This window comes from Stegostoma tigrinum, chromosome 22 (assembly GCF_030684315.1).
Source record: "Stegostoma tigrinum isolate sSteTig4 chromosome 22, sSteTig4.hap1, whole genome shotgun sequence".
In the NCBI taxonomy this organism is placed as follows: Eukaryota; Metazoa; Chordata; class Chondrichthyes; order Orectolobiformes; family Stegostomatidae; genus Stegostoma; species Stegostoma tigrinum.
The window spans coordinates 53637689-53657842 of record NC_081375.1 but is presented as its reverse complement, the minus strand read 5'-3'; the positions used below and the strand labels follow the sequence as shown (position 1 = coordinate 53657842).

The 20154-nt window shown below is 46.6% G+C and overlaps 1 protein-coding gene across 1 annotated transcript in view; it reads left to right on the top strand.

Annotated features, from left to right (window-relative positions):
• The first annotated feature begins 1415 nt into the window (after positions 1–1415).
• The window catches only part of LOC125463600 (protein HID1), a 113900-nt gene continuing 95161 nt past the window's right edge, over positions 1416–20154 (top strand). Inside the window, exons 1-7 of the mRNA XM_059653560.1 lie at positions 1416–1521; positions 4982–5146; positions 6330–6464; positions 6584–6695; positions 8210–8246; positions 14055–14204; positions 19892–20062. Coding sequence (XP_059509543.1) covers positions 1416–1521; positions 4982–5146; positions 6330–6464; positions 6584–6695; positions 8210–8246; positions 14055–14204; positions 19892–20062 — 876 coding nt within the window. The remainder of the gene's footprint in view (positions 1522–4981; positions 5147–6329; positions 6465–6583; positions 6696–8209; positions 8247–14054; positions 14205–19891; positions 20063–20154) is intronic.

Below are 20154 nucleotides of genomic sequence, written 5' to 3'. Positions count from 1 at the left end.
GATAGGATATGCAGCACAGAAACAGGCCATTTGGCCCAGCCAGCCCATGCCTGTACTTAAACTCAAATCTTCTCCCATCTTTTCCCATCTAAGCCTGTAATGCGAACCATCAGTTCCCTTTTCCCTCAAATTCTTGCTCCGCCATTTCCCACCTCCCAAAGTGTATCAATCCCACATGCAGCCACCCTGTGAGACGGAATTCCATATTCTCATTACTTTCTGAGTTTTCTTCTGAATCTCCTGTTTGATTTCCTGGTGATGTCTTATGTTGATAGCTTCTAGTTGCATGTTCTCCACAAGATGAAACATTTATTAATGAAGTATCTCCACAGAGGCCGGTGTCCTGTCACCAAGTCCCCCGTTATTTACACCTGGAGCATCCTTGACACTGATCCAGCTTCCTCAGAGCCAGCTCTCAGGGTGAACAGAACCTCTGACACACCCATTTGTCCAGGGCTCCCTGATTGGACCAAATTAACAACCCCAATTAGGGAACTCCACCTTGCTGACATCATTACAATCACTACAGTTTGTATCAATCCTAGTCAGTCTGTGGCAGCGTTCTGTTGTGTACGATCCTGTTTTGCATTGCAGTGGTCTGCTTTGTATTATGCGTAGCCTGGTGTGTGCCTTTTGTCTGGACAGGTAGACTCTGCTGCACTTGATGCAGACAAAGACAATGGGCTGAGAAGATGCAGGTTATAGGGGAGGCAGTGGTGTTGCAGTAATGTCTCTGGACTAGCAGTCCAGAATCCCAGGTCAGTGTATAAGTTTGAATCTCTCATTGGTGAAATTTGAATTCAATAAAAATCCTAATGGTAACCATGTTCGATTGTCATTTTAAAAAAAACTGGTTCATTTCCTCTTTGAAAGTCTACCATCCTTCCCTGGTCTGGCCTATCTGTGGCTCCAGACCTACAATGTAGCTGAGCCTTAACAATTAAAGATGGGCAATGAATGCTGGCCTAGTCAGTGATGTCTACATCCACTGAGAAAATAAACATTACCACCTTGTCCTGTCCTCCTTGAGGACAAAGTGGTGGATGGGCTGCTTTGACTTGGATGGTGTCAAGCTTTTTGAGTGTTGCATTTTTTTCAAATAAAAATATTTCTTCATTCTCCTGACTTGTACCTTGGTGGGCAAGCTTTGGGGAATCAGGAAGTGAGTTATACCTTGTACAATTTACAACTTCCCTGCTGTTATAGCCACAATGTTTTTACATGATGGCTCTGGTTCAGTCTCTGGCAATCTCCAAAATGTTGATAGTGAGAAATTCAGCGATGGTAATGCCCGTTGAATGTCAAGGGCTGATGATTATGTTTTCTGTAGTTAAAAATGGTCATTGCCTGGCACTTGTGTGGCATGGATGTTACTTATGATATGGGATGTTGTCCAGTTCTTACAGCACGTGGACATGGACTTTTCCAGTAGCCAGTTTTACTCTGGTTCTTTGGTCAAGTGCTGCCTTGATGTCGAGGGCCATTACTGTGTTATTGTCAACTCAAATCTGGAGTTCAGTTGTTTGTGTTTAAATCTGAGCCAAGACTAATGGGAACAGGTGTTGAGTGGTCCTGGAGCAACCAAGATGAGTTTCAGTGAGGAGATTATTGCTATACAAGTGCTGCTTGATAGCACTGTTGATGACACCTTCCATCAATTTGCTGATAACTGGGAATAGACTGATGGGAAGTAACTGGTTGGTTTGGATTTATCCTGCTTTTTCTGCACAGGACATACTTGGACAATTTTCCACATTGTTGGGAAGATGCCAGAGTTATAGATGTACCGGACAACTTGCCTAAGGGCTGTGACTAGGTCTGCAAAGTAAGTCTTCAGTATTCTTGCTAAAATGTTGTCAGGGCCTGTAGCCTTTGCAGTTTCCAATGCCTTCAGCTGTTTCTTGATCTAATGCAGAATGAATCGAATTGTTGAAGACTGGTACTGGTGGTGGTGGTGGTAACCTCAGGAGGAGACCAAGGTGGATCATACACTTGGCAGTTCTACCTGAAGGTGGTTGACAATGCTTCAGCCTTACCTTTTGCACTGATGTTCACGTACAACGTTACCACAGATGCCTGGGAAACACTGGCCCAAGACTGTCTAAAGTGGAGGAGGAGCATCTGGGAAGGCCTCGAGCATCTCGAGACTTTCCATCGGGGGGAAAATAATGGAAGCCAGGTGTAAACAACGAAAAGAGCATGCTGCCACACCAATGGTCCATCCACCCTCTTCCCATGACCACAACCTGCCTCAAATATAATAGATCATGCAGTGGTCCATACAGCCACCTTATGGACACACCCTGGGGAGCGGAAGAGAGTCATCCTCGTCTGTGAGAGACCACTGATGATGATGATGACAATTGATGTTCTGGGCTCACCCATCATCGAGGTTAGGGATATTTGTGAGCCTTGATGGTGAGATGTTTGATTGTCCACGACCATTCATGACTAGATGTGGTAGGACAACAGAGCAGACTGCAATCTTTTAGTTGTGGCATCGCTTAGCCATGTCCATCACTTGCTCCCTGGACCATCCCAGACAAACTTTTCCTTCTATCAACAGTTTTTCAAAGAAGTGTTTTTGTCTGAGGTTTCAACTGTCATTTCTCTCTTTGTTGTGGTGGAGAGAGTTTAAATTAAACCCAAGTTTACTTGTAGAAATTGTAGCTATCGCACTCTAGACCCGGGTCACCAAGGTAAGCACAGTGCAGCTGATTGTATCTGTGCCTGCTCTTTGAGCTGTCTTAAGTGTCTCCCATAACCAGTGTCAATCCCAAACTACCCCACTACCCCCACTCTCTCCTCATAACCAGTGTCAATCCCAAACTATCCCACTGCCCACTTTCTCCCCAAAGCCCTGTATGAATGCAAACTAAAGCCACAGTTTTACTCCTTTCCCATATCCTCTATCAATCCCGAACTAATCCCACTGGCCCTGCCCTCAACTAACAGCCCTTTGTTGATCCTAAACTAAGCCTGGGATTCTTCTCTCTCTCTCTCCCGAATTAATCCGAGCTAAATCCTGTTGCTTCCCACCAAATCACCAACCCTGCATCAATCCCAAACTATCCTATTACCCTCTGCCCCACTGTCAACCCACAGTACTTATTGACCCCCAAATAACTTCACTTCCCTGTTCTCTCCCTAGTGCCCTCTATCAAATGCAAAATAATCCCACTGCCCTATCAGTCTCCTCATATCTCTGCATCATTCCCAAAATGTTCACTGGGGTGCGATAGTTTTGATCTTGAGTTCGGTGTTGCTGACAACTGCATTTGCTCTGAGTAACCTTGAAGAGGTGGTGGCAGTCCTTTTTTCTTGAACTGCCGTAGGTAGGGAGGAGACACCAAGTGATGACAATGACGTAAGATTGCTGTCAGTGTTGATTCTGGAGGTGGGGGTTGAGAGATAGCAACGAATTTAAACACTAATATTGCTGAACTGGGATGGGGGAGGAGCCTTGGCTGCCTTGCAAGGGAGATGTTGCTGAACCTAACCTGGCGAATGGCAGTGCTGTGTCCTGTACATAGTACACACTGCACCTGCGTTATACCCGAGATGACAATAATTCTGGTCTTAAGGTTGACTGTTATGCAAACTGCTTTGTTTGAATGTAGATCAGAAGTAATGGGAACTGCAGATGCTGGAGAATCCAAGATAACAAAATGTGAAGCTGGATAAACACAGCAGGCCAAGCAGCATCTCAGGAGCACAAACGCTGATGTTTCTGGCCTAGACCCTCCTTCAGAGGCTGATGAAGAGTCTAGGCCCGAAATGTCAGCTTTTGTGCTCCTGAGATGCTGCTTGGCCTGCTGTGTTCATCCAGCTTCATACTTTGTTATCTTGTTTGAATGTAATGTGCTTTTCGAATATTATTGCAGCTGTATCAATTCATTTTTCTGCACGTAGACTGAATCTAACGGGTCAACAGCCAAGCCACATTGAGCCACTTGTCTCAGCCCTACTGTTATAGCCAGAAGTTGAATGTAGCCAGGCCATTTATTTTCTCATTAAAGCTGACCCTCATGATATTTAAGGTGGGAGTCTTTGTAATGATAAATCTTTGAAGATGAATGGTTGATTGTTGGGATTTCTCATGTTCCAGATGGTTATTAAGAACATAAGGAATAGGAGCCTGCTCAGTTTAATACAATTGTGTCTGATCAACTCCACTATCCTGTCTGATCCCCATATCCCTTAATTCCGTGACAGGCTGAAAATCTGTCAATCACAGCCTTGGGTTTATTAAATGATGGAAGGCCAAAACCTTCTATGGCGCAGAATTGCAAATATTTTTGCAATTCTTGTGAGTGAGGAGAATTGGCCACATCACCACTGAAACATTCAGCCCCCTACCCAGTGACAATGCCCCGGTGTTCTAGGATCCCCAGCCTGGGGAAACAATCTCTGTTTTGACCCTATCAAAAACAGAAATTGCAGGAAAAGCTCAGCAGGTCTGGTAGCATCTGTGAAGGGAAATCAGAGTTAACGTTTCAGGTCCAGTGACTCTTCGTCAAAACCGAGGAAACATTTTTTTTCGGTTTCTGATTTTCAGCATCCACAGTTTGGTTTTATTCTGTACTGATCCTACCGTGCCCCTTTCGAATCCTGAACGTTTTAATGCCAGGGCAGTGGTAGATTTGCTACCTACAACTCCTCAGCTTCAGTCTGAATGTTATCCAGCTTCTGTAAACTTTGTGTTTTGTCTCTATCAGAGGGAGAACCTCTTTACACAGTCTGTGGTAAAGGCCTGGAACTCACTGCCCACAACTGGTTGCAAGCGAAGACAATGAATGACTGCAAAGGGAATTTGGATAGGCACTCAAGGGCTAAGGGGATAGCATGGGGAATAAGGCTGACTGGGTTGATGCGCTGAATGATCTCCTCCTCAATGACTTAGATTTATGAATGGGATTGACCATTGTGCGATCATCAGTGAGCAACCCCAGTTCTAACCTTGTCATTGTTATTATTCCAGCTGAGGATGTTTACACGGAGAAAAATTCCTTGAGGAGTTTCAGCAATTCGGTGCTCGAGAGGCAAATCAGCCATGGTTCCTGCTCTCAACCTGTCCGCTTTCCAACTGGAGCCAGAACATATCTGTGTGGATATCGTAATCTGGCTCAGATGTGCTATCTCACCAGTAGAGTAGTTGGATACACATGATTAGATATTCTGGGAATTCCATTAACTAGTGATGTTAAGGTTTGATTGAGTAGAAACTCAACACTTCACTGTTTGAGGCCTCATTGTGGGCAGTGGGTTACTAGAGGAGCCCACAGCTACTTGTGAAATGTAACCCTGTGAGAGTCAGTAGAAGTCCACAGAAGGGACAGGGAAATGGAGGCACAGAGCAGTAGGAGGTCTGCTCCCATTAATTTGTGCAAACAGTTCCTTGTGTGCTGCATAGTGTAAATGTGCTGTGTGCCAGTTGCCATTTGAATTAATTGCGCAGTTCTGTGTCACAGATTCTGAAGAGCGGAAGGCTGGATGTTATTTAATTAACATCTGTCCTCCTTTCATGACGCAAGGGAAAACTGTACTCTTCTGCCTGACCCTGCCACACATAAAGCCTCCCCACCCCATCACAATCTTCACATTCATAAACAGAAGAATAATTCATGCCAGAAACCTTCCTGAAATTGTTGGATTGACCATTGTTCTCGCTCTCTGACCCTCTGCATTCAGGTGTATTAGGTTCTTCTGGATAGATCAATAGAACAATACAGCATAGAACAGGCCCTTCGGCCCTCGATGTAAATATTGGGTGAATGCAGTTTCCTGACAGAGCTGGCCCCTAGTGGGTCAGGATGTGTGAGGATGTTCCAGAACCTCCACCCCTCGCCCCAGGAGTCAGGGTGTGTGAGGGTTTCCCCTACCCCCTTCCCCATACAAGTGGGTCAGGGTCTGAGAGGGTCACACACCCTGCCCTCCCATGAGTCAGGGTCTGTGAAGGTTCCTTCAGTGGGTCAGGCATGTGTGAGGTCCCCTTCCCCCTCTCAGAACCAGGCTGTGGATGACACTGGGGAACAGTTAGCCATTATTCACTGTCTGGCCTGACACTGCGGGTATCCCAGCTGAGCCAAATGCTGTCACCATTCCCAATCCACTTGAGCCAATTGGGGATGCGAGCGTGTTGTTTTGTTGCCGCCCGCCCGCCCCCCCCCCCCCAAAAAAAAACAACACTGACATCAGTGAGCAGGTTTCTCTTGTCAAGTGACTAACTGTTTGGGATGCACAATGTGCTGCATTGCTTTCTGCTTTGAATTCACCCGTTTTGTGCCAGCTGTTTAGCAGCTGCTGACTGTGTAAGTTCTGTGTCGTAGTGAAAGTCAGCGATGAGAAAACTGTGTTTCCATGTGGGCAACTTCGAAGTACAGCCACTCCACGACCAGAGTATGAAGGCAGCTTGTGGCACTTCGGAGTGCTAGAGTTTACCTCGACAGTGCTGACACCCCCTTGTGAGTTGTTGCTACCTGCTTTCTTAAGATGTGCAGTTAGATTACCCACCAGCCCTGTGCTTGCTGATCTACACTAGCTTGTGATCCAGTTGAGCCTCATTTTTAAAATTCTGCTTCAGTTCTGCAATCCTTTCAGATCTCTGTGCTTCTCCAGTCTGCTGTCTTGTGCATCTGTAATCTTAATTACAGCACCATGGGTAGCTGTACCTTCAGTTGCCTCACTGTTGAGCTGTAGGTCTCCCCAACCTTTATCACTGCACCCTTATCTCCTTGAAGATGATCCTTTAAAACCATGTTTTTTTTTGCTAAACTTGGCCATCTGTCCTAAAATCTTCTAATGTGCCTTGGGGTCACTCTGGTAAAGCAAATTGGAATATTTTATGACATTAAACACCAAAGTAAGTTCAACTTAGCTTTAAACCAGAAACATGACATCAATGACTGAACCTGCCAGCAATTCCACACTTATTACGTGCTCAAAACTGACCCTTCCATGGAATTATAGAATGTTTATGTCACAGAACAAGGCCATTTGGCCTGCTTGGTCTGAACTGGCTCTCTACAAGAGCATTCACTTAGGCCTACAGACTCACCTTCTTCCCCACAACTCTTCACTTTTTTAATCTTTTGATAGTTGTTCACTGCGGTATTGAAGGTTTTGATTAAAGATGACTCACCACTCTGCTAAGTAATGCTTCCCTGATCTGAGCTGCAGCCTGAATGAATACGTTTTTTCCTTGAGTTGCAGTTGCTTCTTGTGGCAATTGCCTTAAGTTTGTATCCTTTGGTTTTCGACCCTTCCACCATCACTTCATTCTCCATATCTATTCTGTCATAGAATCACAGAACCCCTAAAGTGTGGAAGCTGGCCATTTGGTCCATTAAGTCCACACTGACCCACCAAAGAGCATCCCACCCAAACCCAACCCCTATCCTACATTTCCCATAGCTAATGCACCTAACCTACAGATGTTTGGGCAGCTTAGCTTGGCCCACATAAACATGGGGAGAATGTGCAAGCTCCTGAGGGTGGAATCAAACCTGGGTCCCTGACGCTGTGAGGCAGCAGTGCTAATCATTTAGCCACCATGCCACCCATGTCCTGTCTCCTTGTGATGGTGAACATCTGTAACAAATTCTTCTGTTTTTCAATCAGTACGCTTAATCCTCATTCCTGGAAACGTTCTCATGAATCTTTTCCAACCTCTCTAACATCTTCATCACATCCCCCTGAAAATGTAGTGGCCTGGTCTGGACTCTGTACACCCATTGTTGTATATGGATTTAATGTAACATCATGTGTGGTGTTGAAAATGCAGGGGCAGGAAGAGGTGGACTAGTCTGTTGAAGAGCTGTTAAACTCTGGAGAGAGCCACACTCTTAGTTGAACATAAAAGATCCCATAATCATTTGAAGAGGAACAGGGACATTCTTCGGTGTATCCTGGCTAGTATTTATCTTTCCATCACATTGATAAACCAGATTATCTGATAATCATTATTCGATTATGTTTGCTGTCTTTCCTATATTAATGCAATGACTACAGTTCTAAAAGCAATTTAGAATTGCTTATTGGTTGCAAGGCACTGTGGAACATCCTGAGATCACGCATGACACAATAAATAAAAATCATTTCTCTCATTGTTCAGTAACATTGTAAAACAAATGTATCAGAGTTGCATGGACCCTGCCTGAATTTTACAAGTGTTAGGTCCTCTGCTGTTGTGAATTTTTTTGATTCTTAGTGATTTCAGAATAATTGTGATTTGTGATGTAGATTTAGTAAGATGACCATTGAAACTGAGCTCCTTCCTCTTTAATGTCACCACAATAGAGCCCCTCAGCTCACCCATCCGTGTACTGTTCTGTATTGGGTGTACGCTGTTTGCTCCTTCAGGCTGTTGCACCATCTAATAAGATAAGTGCTCATTTAGATGCAGTGTCAGCTCCACTTTTCTGTCTGTCTCTCCTAACCCTGACTTCTTTGCCTATCAAAAATCTAACTCCAACCTGTTGAATTTTAAATTTATTTTTCATGAGTTAAGCCTTTCATCTGAGGACTGAGACCAGTGAGTTTTCTCTGAAGTGTTTTGAAAGTAGTTTCAGAGATCTCAGGGTTCAAGTCTGTGTCTCCGTAAAAGTAGCCACACAAGTAGATAGGGTAGTAAAGAAGGTGTATGACGTGCTTGCCTTTTCCAGTCGGGGAATTGGATACAAGGGCCGGGGGGTTATCATGTTGCAGCTTTATAAGAGATAATGGGAACTGCAGATGCTGGAGATTCCAAGATAATAAAATGTGAGGCTGGATGAACACAGCAGGCCAAGCAGCATCTCAGGAGCACAAAAGCTGACGTTTCGGGCCTAGACCCTTCATCGGAGAGGGGGATGGGGGGAGGGAACTGGAATAAATAGGGAGAGAGGGGGAGGCGGACCGAAGATGGAGAGTAAAGAAGATAGGTGGAGAGGGTGTAGGTGGGGAGGTAGGGAGGGGATAGGTCAGTCCAGGGAAGACGGACAGGTCAAGGAGGTGGGATGAGGTTAGTAGGTAGCTGGGGGTGCGGCTTGGGGTGGGAGGAAGGGATGGGTGAGAGGAAGAACCGGTTAGGGAGGCAGAGACAGGTTGGACTGGTTTTGGGATGCAGTGGGTGGGGGGGGAAGAGCTGGGCTGGTTGTGTGGTGCAGTGGGGGGAGGGGATGAACTGGGCTGGTTTAGGGATGCAGTGGGGGAAGGGGAGATTTTGAAACTGGTGAAGTCCACATTGATACCATATGGCTGCAGGGTTCCCAGGCGGAATATGAGTTGCTGTTCCTGCAACCTTCGGGTGGCATCATTGTGGCAGTGCAGGAGGCCCATGATGGACATGTCATCAAGAGAATGGGAGGGGGAGTGGAAATGGTTTGCGACTGGGAGGTGCAGTTGTTTGTTGCGAACTGAGCGGAGGTGTTCTGCAAAGCGGTCCCCAAGCCTCCGCTTGGTTTCCCCAATGTAGAGAAAGCCGCACCGGGTACAGTGGATGCAGTATACCACATTGGCAGATGTGCAGGTGAACCTCTGCTTAATGTGGAATGTCATCTTGGGGCCTGGGATGGGGGTGAGGGAGGAGGTGTGGGGACAAGTGTAGCATTTCCTGCGGTTGCAGGGGAAGGTGCCGGGTGTGGTGGGGTTGGAGGGCAGTGTGGAGCGAACAAGGGAGTCACGGAGAGAGTGGTCTCTCCGGAAAGCAGACAGGGGTGGGGATGGAAAAATGTCTTGGGTGGTGGGGTCGGATTGTAAATGGCGGAAGTGTCGGAGGATAATGCGTTGTATCCGGAGGTTGGTAGGGTGGTGTGTGAGAACGAGGGGGATCCTCTTGGGGCGGTTGTGGCGGGGGCGGGGTGTGAGGGATGTGTCGCGGGAAATGCGGGAGACGCGGTCAAGGGCGTTCTCAATCACCGTGGGGGGGAAGTTGCGGTCCTTAAAGAACTTGGACATCTGGGATGTGCGGGAGTGGAATGTCTTATCGTGGGAGCAGATGCGGCGGAGGCGGAGGAATTGGGAATAGGGGATGGAATTTTTGCAGGAGGGTGGGTGGGAGGAGGTGTATTCTAGGTAGCTGTGGGAGTCGGTGGGCTTGAAATGGACATCAGTTACAAGCTGGTTGCCTGAGATGGAGACTGAGAGGTCCAGGAAGGTGAGGGATGTGCTGGAGATGGCCCAGGTGAACTGAAGGTTGGGGCAGCTTTATAAGACTTTGGTTAGGCAACACTTAGAGTACTGTGTTCAATTCTGGTCGCCACCATACAGGCAGGATTGGAGACTTTAGACGGGGTGCAGAAGAGGTTTACCAGGAAGCTGAGATAACAAGGTGTGGAGCTGGATGAACACAGCAGGCCAAGCAGTATCTTAGGAGCAGGAAAGCTGACGTTTCGGGCCTAGACCCTTCATTAGAAAAGGGGGAGGGATAGGGGGTTCTGAAATAATTAGGGAGAGAGGGGAAGGCGGATCGATGATGGATAGAAGAGAAGATAGGTGGAGAGGAGACAGACAAGTTCAAGAGGCGGGGTTGGAGCCAGTAAAGGTGAGTATCTCGGGAGGTAGGGAAGAGATAGGTCAGTCCAGGGAGGACGGACAGGTCAAGGGGGCGGGATGAGGTTAGTAGATAGGAGATGGGGGGGGCGGGGGTGGTGCAGCTTGAGGTGGGAGAAGGGGATAGGCGAAAGGAAGAACAGGTTAGGGAAGCGGGGATGAGCTGGGCTGGTTTTGGGATGTGGTAGGGGGAGGGGAGATTTTGAAGCTTGTGAAATCCACATTGATATCATTGGGCTGCAGGGTTCCCAAGCAGAATATGAGTTGCTGCTCCTGCAACCTTCGGGTGGCATCCCAGTTCCTACATACACTCTACCTCCTCTCAGCAACTTACTTTCTGATGTATGTTGGTGTCGTCATCAAATGTAGCCACCATATAACTAATCACCCTGTTCACGTGATCATTATAGATTGTAAATAGTTGAGGAACTGGCACTGACCCCTGTGGCACTCCAGTGGAGACAGCATACTGACGTGAGAAAGATTCAGTGATCCCTACTCTCTGCTTCCTGTTCAGCTCACTCATTCCTTATACATGCTAAATGTACACCCTTCTACACCCAGTGCTCTTGTGCCTCATCCTTTGGGAAGTCATCTTATCAGATTGCTTTTCAAAATCCAAGTACACCATGCACTGTGAATGTTACTTTGTCAAAATTCTCTATTAGGTTAGTTATACGCAATTTCCCTTTTGCAATGTCATGCTAGCTCTGCCTGATCAGGATTTATTTTAAAGTATCCTACTATGACGATCTCAATAATGGATTATAACATCCTCCCATTGACAAATGTGAGAGTAACCAACCAATAACAACTGATTCTCTCCACTCACCCACTCTTGAACAAAGGTGTTTAATTTGCTATTTTCCAATCCTCTGGATTTTTTTGGAAGATTAGAACCTGTGCATCTGCTATCTGTGCTGCACTGCTTTTAAGATCCTAGGATGGAATTGAAAGATTTTCGGAATTTTATGAAGGCCGTCTGGTCTGAGAGAGTTGTCAGCTTTTATATCGAATTGCTTTCCTTGCATCTTTTCCCAGGTGTTTGTGATTATTTTAAGATCATCCCTCCTGACCGTCTTTGAAGTTTCAATTATGTTTGGGAGGTTTTTGGATAATTGGCAAGGCTGGGGATTACACAATGACTGTGAGAACCCTGGATAACACTGAAGATCAATGGGACGTTGATGTGCATGTATGTGGAGCCTTGAAGTCATCAGAATAGGTGGATAGGATGGTTATGAAGGCGCATATTGGATACTTGCATTTATTAGTTGAGGCATTCAGTACGAAGCTGGGCAATTATGAAGGAGCTATGTAGGACATTGGTTGAGCCACAACTGGAGTACTGTGTCCACTTCTGGTCTCCTCATTATAGGAAGGATGGGATTGCACTGGAAAGAGTGCAGAATAGATTCACTTGGCTATTGTCCAGGGCTGGGGCAATTCAGCCAGAGAGACAAGACTACATAGCTATGCTCCTTATAATGTTTTACCCCTCATAATTTTGTACACCTCAATCTGATTCCATCCCGCCCCCCCCACTGCCCAGCCTTTTCTGCTCCAAGGAAAGTAGCCCTAGTTTGTGTAGTCATGTGGAGTTAGACCTCAGATTAGCTATTATCTCATTAAATAGTACAACAAATTTGGGGAGTAAGACAGTCTGCACCAATTCTTTTGTTACTACATACTAGTTGAATCTCTCCATTTTACATCTTACTACCCTTCACGGCTGCTACAAAGGTGGTCTGCAAACATTGCCCACTGCTGTTGTAATCCATTCCAATTTTATAATTCTCTCCACAAAGTTTTCACCCCACTAGTGCTTACAAGTGATTTTTGTCATAATGAGTTAAACTTTTTCACAAAATAGCTGTTAAATTAGGATATGTAACAGTTGTCAATGTGGACATTTGGGTGCATCTGTTTGTTGGATTCCATTCCACCAAGGGTTTAAAAATTATATCCTTATTTTCAAATCCCTCTGTGACTTCACCCATCTTTAACTCTGTAACTTCCTCTACTCCCCTATGCCCCTGTGCAACTTCTTGTATTTCTCCAATTCTGGCCTTCTAGACAGTACCGTTCAATTTGCCTGTCTTCCTTGGCCATGCCCTGAACTGTGCAAGCCTTGTGTTATGAAATTGCCACCCTTAATCCTTCCTCCTCCCTACCCTTTTAAGGTGTTGTGAGGTGTAAGAAGGAACAAGGCTATGAAAGCTTGTAATTTCAAATAAATCAGTAGGACTAAGACCTGGTGTTGTGTGATTTCTGACCTTGTCCACCCCAGTCCAACACCGGCACCTCCACCACATGGCTACCTTTCTAAAACTTATCTCTTCAACCTGTTTTTTTTTTTAGTTTCCATTATCATACCTCCTCTTTCAGGTTTTATTGGTTTACATTTTCCATGAAGTGACTTTGGATATTGTAAAATGTTAAAGACAAAGTTGTTGTGCTGCATTAGGTTGGGCATTGTTAGATTATTTGGGAAGTTCATTTGTAAAACAATTCTTGTTTTCCGTGTTCAAGGAAATAATTTTAAATTTGAATTGCTTTGGAGGTCTGATTTTGTGATTGCATGACTCACTGAATAGTGCAATAGTTTTACGAAATTGTTTTCTGAAATAATGATAGTTGCTACACTCAAATTCCTTAGTTGTGTGGTGAATGCAATTGGCTTTCAAACAAGGATTTATTCACAGCAAGTCCTGTTCATCCACTGCCCCTGGGCACATTGGCTTCTGTTCTGACTCCACCTCAATATTAAAATTTTTGTCCTTGCATTCAAATCCTTTTGTCGCCTCATTCCTGCACTGTACCTTTCCCCAGCCCTCTGGGAACGCTGTGTTCCTTCAGTTCGGACTCTGGCCTATCCCTGATTTTCACTTTTGGTCATGCCTTCTGCTGCCTTGGCTGTAAACAATGGTATTTCTTTTGCTAAGCAACACTGTTTCTCCATACACCTGTCAACTTGTTAAGGTGCTCCTTAATATCAAGGTCTTTGACTAAGCCATCCTAATTTACCTTATTCCCCCCAGTGTCAGATTTTATTTGAAGATACTGTTGTGAAATGCCATGGGAATTCTGGTAAAGGAGTACTCCCCAAAACAAGTCATGATTTTTATTCTTTGATCATGGGATATGGGTGTCGCTGCATTTTCTGCCAATCCCTAAGTGCCCAGAGGGCAGTTGAGAGTCAAAGGCATTACTGAGAGTCTGCAATCACACACAGGTCAGACTGGGTAAGGATGGTGGATTTCATGCTCAAAAAGACATGGGTGAACTAGGTGGGATTTTAAACAACAATCATCATGGATGTGATTAGCCCTTCAGTCCAGATTTTGTTGAATCCAAATTTTGCCAGCTGCATTGATGGGATCAGAACTCATGCCTAAAGAATGTTAGCCTGGGTCCCTGGATCTCCCTGCAGTGGCATTACCACCAGCTCCCCTGCTGAGTGGTTCAGTTTGATGTTATTATAACCCATGCTGTTTCTATAACGTGTTTCTTGTATTTTGCAGCCAGTCGAGGCCACTGATGATGCATTCTGGGATCAGTTCTGGGCTGACACGGCTACATCCATCCAGGACGTGTTCACCTTGGTGCCAGCAGCTGAGATCCGAGCAGTCAGGGAGGAGTCACCCTCTAATTTAGCCACCTTGTGCTATAAGGTACGGAAACCACCTGTCCTTTCCTGTGAACTTTGAGCTAAATTAACTGAGGAATGTTTGTCATGTGAGTCAAATTATCTCTCTTTTTCTAGCATTCGTGTTGAGATGTATACCATAAGTTAGACGCAGATTAAATCTCCCTCAACAATGTTCCCATGAAACGTTCCTCGGTACAGCATGGGGTTAGGTATGGAGTAAAGCTTTCTCTACTCTGTCCCCATTAAACACTGAGGACAAAGGCAACTCAGGGTTAGATACAGAATAATCATTGAATCCGTACAGTGTGGAAGCAGGCTGTTCGATTCAGCAGGTCTACACTGACCCTCCGAAGACCATCCCACCCATACCGGCCCCTATTCTATCCCAGTAACCCTGCATTTCCCACAGCTAACCCACTGAACCTGCACATCCCTGGACTGTATGGACAATTTAGCGTGGGCAGTCTACCTAACCTGCTCATCTTTGGACTGTGGGAGGCAACTGAGCACGCAGAGGAAACACACAGACACTGGTAGAACGTGCACACCCTACACAAACAGTTGGGTCCTTGGTGCTGTGAGGCAGCAGTGCTAATCACGGAGCCATAGTGCTGCCCTCTACACTGTCATCTCTACGCACAGCTGCACCTCCAGGTCCCTTGGTTCAGGGATAAGGACACTATCTCTCCACTACAAGAGGATCCCTGTGATAGTTACTGCTGAATTGTGGGTGATAAGATTCAGCTGATGCCTGAAAGTCTCACTGAGCTTTCAGTGGGTGAGAGGAGGAGCTTGTAGCTAATCAGCTGCAGTGTGTCAGTTATTAAGGATATAAAACCTGGTCCATGTTATGATGTCCCAAATAAGAATGGTAAAATTCAAATAGAATAGCTGTTCATTACTATATGCTTTTATTATGGAATCTGGGAGTACTTAGTGGTCATCAATTAAGATCAACAATTGAAAGGGACTATTTGTAGGCCTGTGGTATTGTCCCTACTTCTGAGCCAGGAGATCCAGGTTTAAGTTCCACCTGTTCCAGCAGTGTGTCATAACATCTCTGAGCAGGTTGATCATAAAATTTTTGACGCCAGATGCAAATATATTTCTTGAACTGCCTTTTCCTTCATGTATACTGATATCATATGCTCAGAAGCCTAGTGCGCGCTCAGACTGGCTTATTAACAGAGCTTGAAAGTTTACCAGTCTGGAAGAGTGGCAGGCTTGATATAATCCAGAATAAACGTGTACCTCTCACTCAGTATCACTGCACCGTGTTTGGAACATTGTTCAACAAGCCCCTCAACTCCCAATTCCAGTATGTGTCCTTGCCCCTACCTGAACTGTCATCCAACCAGGTCAGTTCCTTCCCCCAGTCACCCTTTGGGCCAACAGGGTGTGTTCGTAATTTCTTCCCTTCCGTAAAGTTGTGTATGTATTGGTGGCTGAATCAGCCATCCAATTTAAATTCAGTCATCGGAAGCAGTGCATTCGTAGCCTGAACAGGAATGAGGCCAGGATAGTGGCAGTACCAATTTTTTTTAACACACTTTGTTTGATCTGTTCTCTGGTATTTCAGTACGGCGGTCAACAAAAGCTAAAGTTTGGCTCAGGTGTAATTACTCTTGTGTTTATGCTCAGGTGCCACTTCAGCATGTAATCTAAACTACTACTCCCATACATGACTGAAGGAGGTGACTGTTCAAGGTGACATTTTTGAGATTTGATGTTGATATGTCTGCCTTTTAGGGAGGGTATTGGTAGAGTTGATATTGTTCTGATGCTCTGGCTCATGTGCTCCCTCCAAAGAATGCCACTTAAAAGCTGATGATCTGGTAATTTTTTTTATCATTCATTCACAGGATGTAGTCCTTCAGTTCCAGATGATTTTTCCACCTTCAGACCTTCCGGTTTTCCCACCACCACCTTCTTTGTGATGACCACTACATTCACCTTGACTGTGTTGAAATGCTGATATGCTGCTGATGTCTTCTACTGTGAAAACAGATGCAATGTATCTATTCAGTTCCTCTGCCATTTCGTTGTTCCCCATTACTAGCCACATTTTCCAGTGGTTCAGTGTCCACTCTTGCCTCTCCCTTCTCTTCTAGGTATCTTTTTAAAAAAAACTCTCAATTTTCGTTTGTGTTCCTAGTTAGTGTACGCTCGTATTACTCTCCTTCCTGACTATGCAAAGCTTACTGATATTCCATCACACTCTTGAATTTGTGACTTCAGACTGCTCCACTTACCCACCACAGTGACTGGACTTTGGAGTAATGGGAATAATTGATAAATCATAGTATAAATGCATGTTCCATTTTTTCTTGAAAGTGGTGGGAATGCTTCCTACAGGCCACATGATAGTTGCCCACCTCCCTATGGATTGGCTGATCCTATCTGGGGATGTTGGGCAAAGCCTTAAGTGAGATAGTCACCTCATTACACAGCTAGTGACACATATCTGTATATCTCCGGCTAATGCAACAGCCTGACAAAACCAAGATAATAAAATGTGAGGCTGGATGAACACAGCAGGCCAAGCAGCATCTCAGGAGCACAAAAGCTGACGTTTCGGGCCTAGACCCTTCATCAGAGAGGGGGATGGGGGGAGGGAACTGGAATAAAAAAAAACCTGACATAGCCTGACAAAACCACCCTGGTTTTTTGTACTGTGCCCGTTTTTGCACTGTTCTCTTCCATTGTGGTGAACATTGAAGCAGTTCTGTCAATTCGAATAATTGAACAGCCCCAAAGGAGGCCAATAACTCATTATTCTCTTGCCTGGTCAGTGTAAGAGCTATCCGCTTAGTATTCCTCTTCTGCTGTCTACCTTAGCTGTGAAAACCTCAAACGTTTCTACTTGAAACATTTATCACGTTCCCTTTGGAAGTTGATGCATTCACTGCCATCCCGGTGTGTTCCAAACCATGATTTGCTCAAAAAATAAATGTTTCCTTCTTCCCTGTACTCTTGTAAATTGCTTTTGTATCATCGTCCTCTGGTTATTGCTCATTCTGTGAGTGAAAACTCTTTCTTTCTCCCTGTTTATTCTGTTAAAATCATTCTTTTTTTTACCCCTCAATTTGTTCTTCCCTTAGCTTTGTCTGCTTTTAAGGAGATCAATCCCAATTTCTGCACTGTCTCATGGCCTTATCTCTGGTGGTATCCGGAAATTCTTCTCTGCACACTCTTGCTGTTCTGTGCTCTTAGTTCTTTGTTGATCATGTGATTTGCTGTCTTTGTGGCTGCCTGTCTCCATGGTAACCAGTATGTAATTTGAAGAAACTGCAGCCTTTTAGAAAATGGAAATTTTTCTGTGGAGTGTTTCCTTCCTCAGTCTAATCGCAGGCCCAACTTACTGCAGATACAGTATGTTGCGGTTCTCAGAAACTACTCAGGATAAATAATTTTGTCCAGTTTCCCTTTAAACCAGTACTGACCAAATACCAATTATTTTACCAGTGAGTAATCCAGAGGTTTGCGCTTGTTACCCACAGTGATCAACTCTGACCATTTCAGTTTGTGTTTGGTTCAAAAGAAAATCAGGAAAAATAAAGTTCTTCTCTGTAAAAGTGATTGTAAAGCTGTACATTTGTTGTAAAAACCCAATTATTCTTGGAATTTCCGTTGGAGAAGGAAGCCTAATGTACTAGCCCAGTTTGGTTTATATGCGACTCCTGCCACATAGCAATGTAGATCGATGAGTAGATTGATAAACAACTGTGTGTCAAATCAAGACCAACACTTCAAGGAGAAAATTCAGCACTACCGGCTTCTGCTGGCTTTGTCAGCAACAGACGTGCCAAGAGTATATCTGTGTTATACAGAGGCAAACCTGTTCCCAACGGCACTGTGCCCCAGTGGTATACAGTGACTGACCTGTGCCCACCAGTACTGTACCCCAGTGTTATGCAGTGACAGACCTGTGCCCACCATTACTGTACCCCAGTGTTATGCAGTGACAGACCTGTGCCCGCCATTACTGTACCCCAGTGTTATGCAGTGACAGACCTGTCCCCCCCCAGTACTGTATCCCAGTGTTATGCAGTGACAGACCTGTGCCCACCAGTACTGTACCCCAGTGTTATACAGTGACAGACCCGTCCACACCAGTACTGTACCCCAGTGTTATACAGTGACAGACCTGTGCCCGCTGGTACTCTACCCCAGTGTAATGTAGTGACAGACCTGTGCCCACCGGTACTGTACCCCAGTGGTATACAGTGACAGACCCGTCCACACCAGTACTGTACCCCAGTGTTATACAGTGACAGACCTGTGCCCGCTGGTACTCTACCCCAGTGTAATGTAGTGACAGACCTGTGCCCACCGGTACTGTACCCCAGTGTTATGCAGTGACAGACCTGTGCCCGCCATTACTGTACCCCAGTGTAATGTGACAGACCCGTGCCCACCGGTACTATGCCCCAGTGGTATACAGGGACAGACCTGTGCCGGCCATTACTCTACCCCAGTGTTAGACATTGACAGACCTGTGCCCACCGGTACTGTACCCCAGTGTTATTCAGTGATAGACCCGTGCCCACTGGTACTGTACCCCAGTGTTATACAGTGACAGACCTGTGCCCACTGGTACTGTACCCCCAGTGGTATACAGTGACAGACCCGTGCCCGGCCGGTACTGTACCCCCAGTGGCATACAGGGACAGACCCGTGCCCGGCCGGTACTGTACCCCCAGTGGCATACAGGGACAGACCCGTGCCCGGCCGGTACTGTACCCCCAGTGGCACACGGACAGACCCGTGCCCGGCCGGTACTGTACCCCCAGTGGCACACAGGGACAGACCCGTGCCCGGCCGGTACTGTACCCCCAGTGGCACACAGGGACAGACCCGTGCCCGGCCGGTACTGTACCCCCAGTGGCACACAGGGACAGACCCGTGCCCGGCCGGTACTGTACCCCCAGTGGCACACAGGGACAGACCCGTGCCCGGCCGGTACTGTACCCCCAGTGGCCCACAGGGACAGACCCGTGCCCGGCCGGTACTGTACCCCCAGTGGCATACAGGGACAGACCCGTGCCCGGCCGGTACTGTACCCCCAGTGGCATACAGGGACAGACCCGTGCCCGGCCGGTACTGTACCCCCAGTGGCACACAGGGACAGACCCGTGCCCGGCCGGTACTGTACCCCCAGTGGCACACAGGGACAGACCCGTGCCCGGCCGGTACTGTACCCCCAGTGGCACACAGGGACAGACCCGTGCCCGGCCGGTACTGTACCCCCAGTGGCACACAGGGACAGACCCGTGCCCGGCCGGTACTGTACCCCCAGTGGCCTACAGGGACAGACCCGTGCCCGGCCGGTACTGTACCCCCAGTGGCCTACAGGGACAGACCCGTGCCCGGCCGGTACTGTACCCCCAGTGGCCTACAGGGACAGACCCGTGCCCGGCCGGTACTGTACCCCCAGTGGCCTACAGGGACAGACCCGTGCCCGGCCGGTACTGTACCCCCAGTGGCCTACAGGGACAGACCCGTGCCCGGCCGGTACTGTACCCCCAGTGGCCTACAGGGACAGACCCGTGCCCGGCCGGTACTGTGCCCCCAGTGGCATACAGGGACAGACCCGTGCCCGGCCGGTACTGTGCCCCCAGTGACATACAGGGACAGACCCGTGTCCAACCATACAATGTGTTGTATAAATAGTTATCTAAATAATGTATTTTTTTCTGGTCCATCCAGGCAGTTGAGAAGTTAGTCCAAGGTGCTGAGTCGGGCTGTGCGAGTGACAAGGAGAAGCAGATTATTATTAACTGCACTCAGCTCCTGACCCGCATCCTGCCTTACATCTTTGAGGACCCAGACTGGAGAGGCTTCTTTTGGTCAACAGTTCCAGGAGCAGGCCGTGCTGGGGTAGGTCTATATCAGGTGCTTTTCTTACGCTGTTGTAGTATCTGAGCCTGTTTTGTAAAAACAGCCTCTGTCAGTGCCTTTGCTGTGTTTTT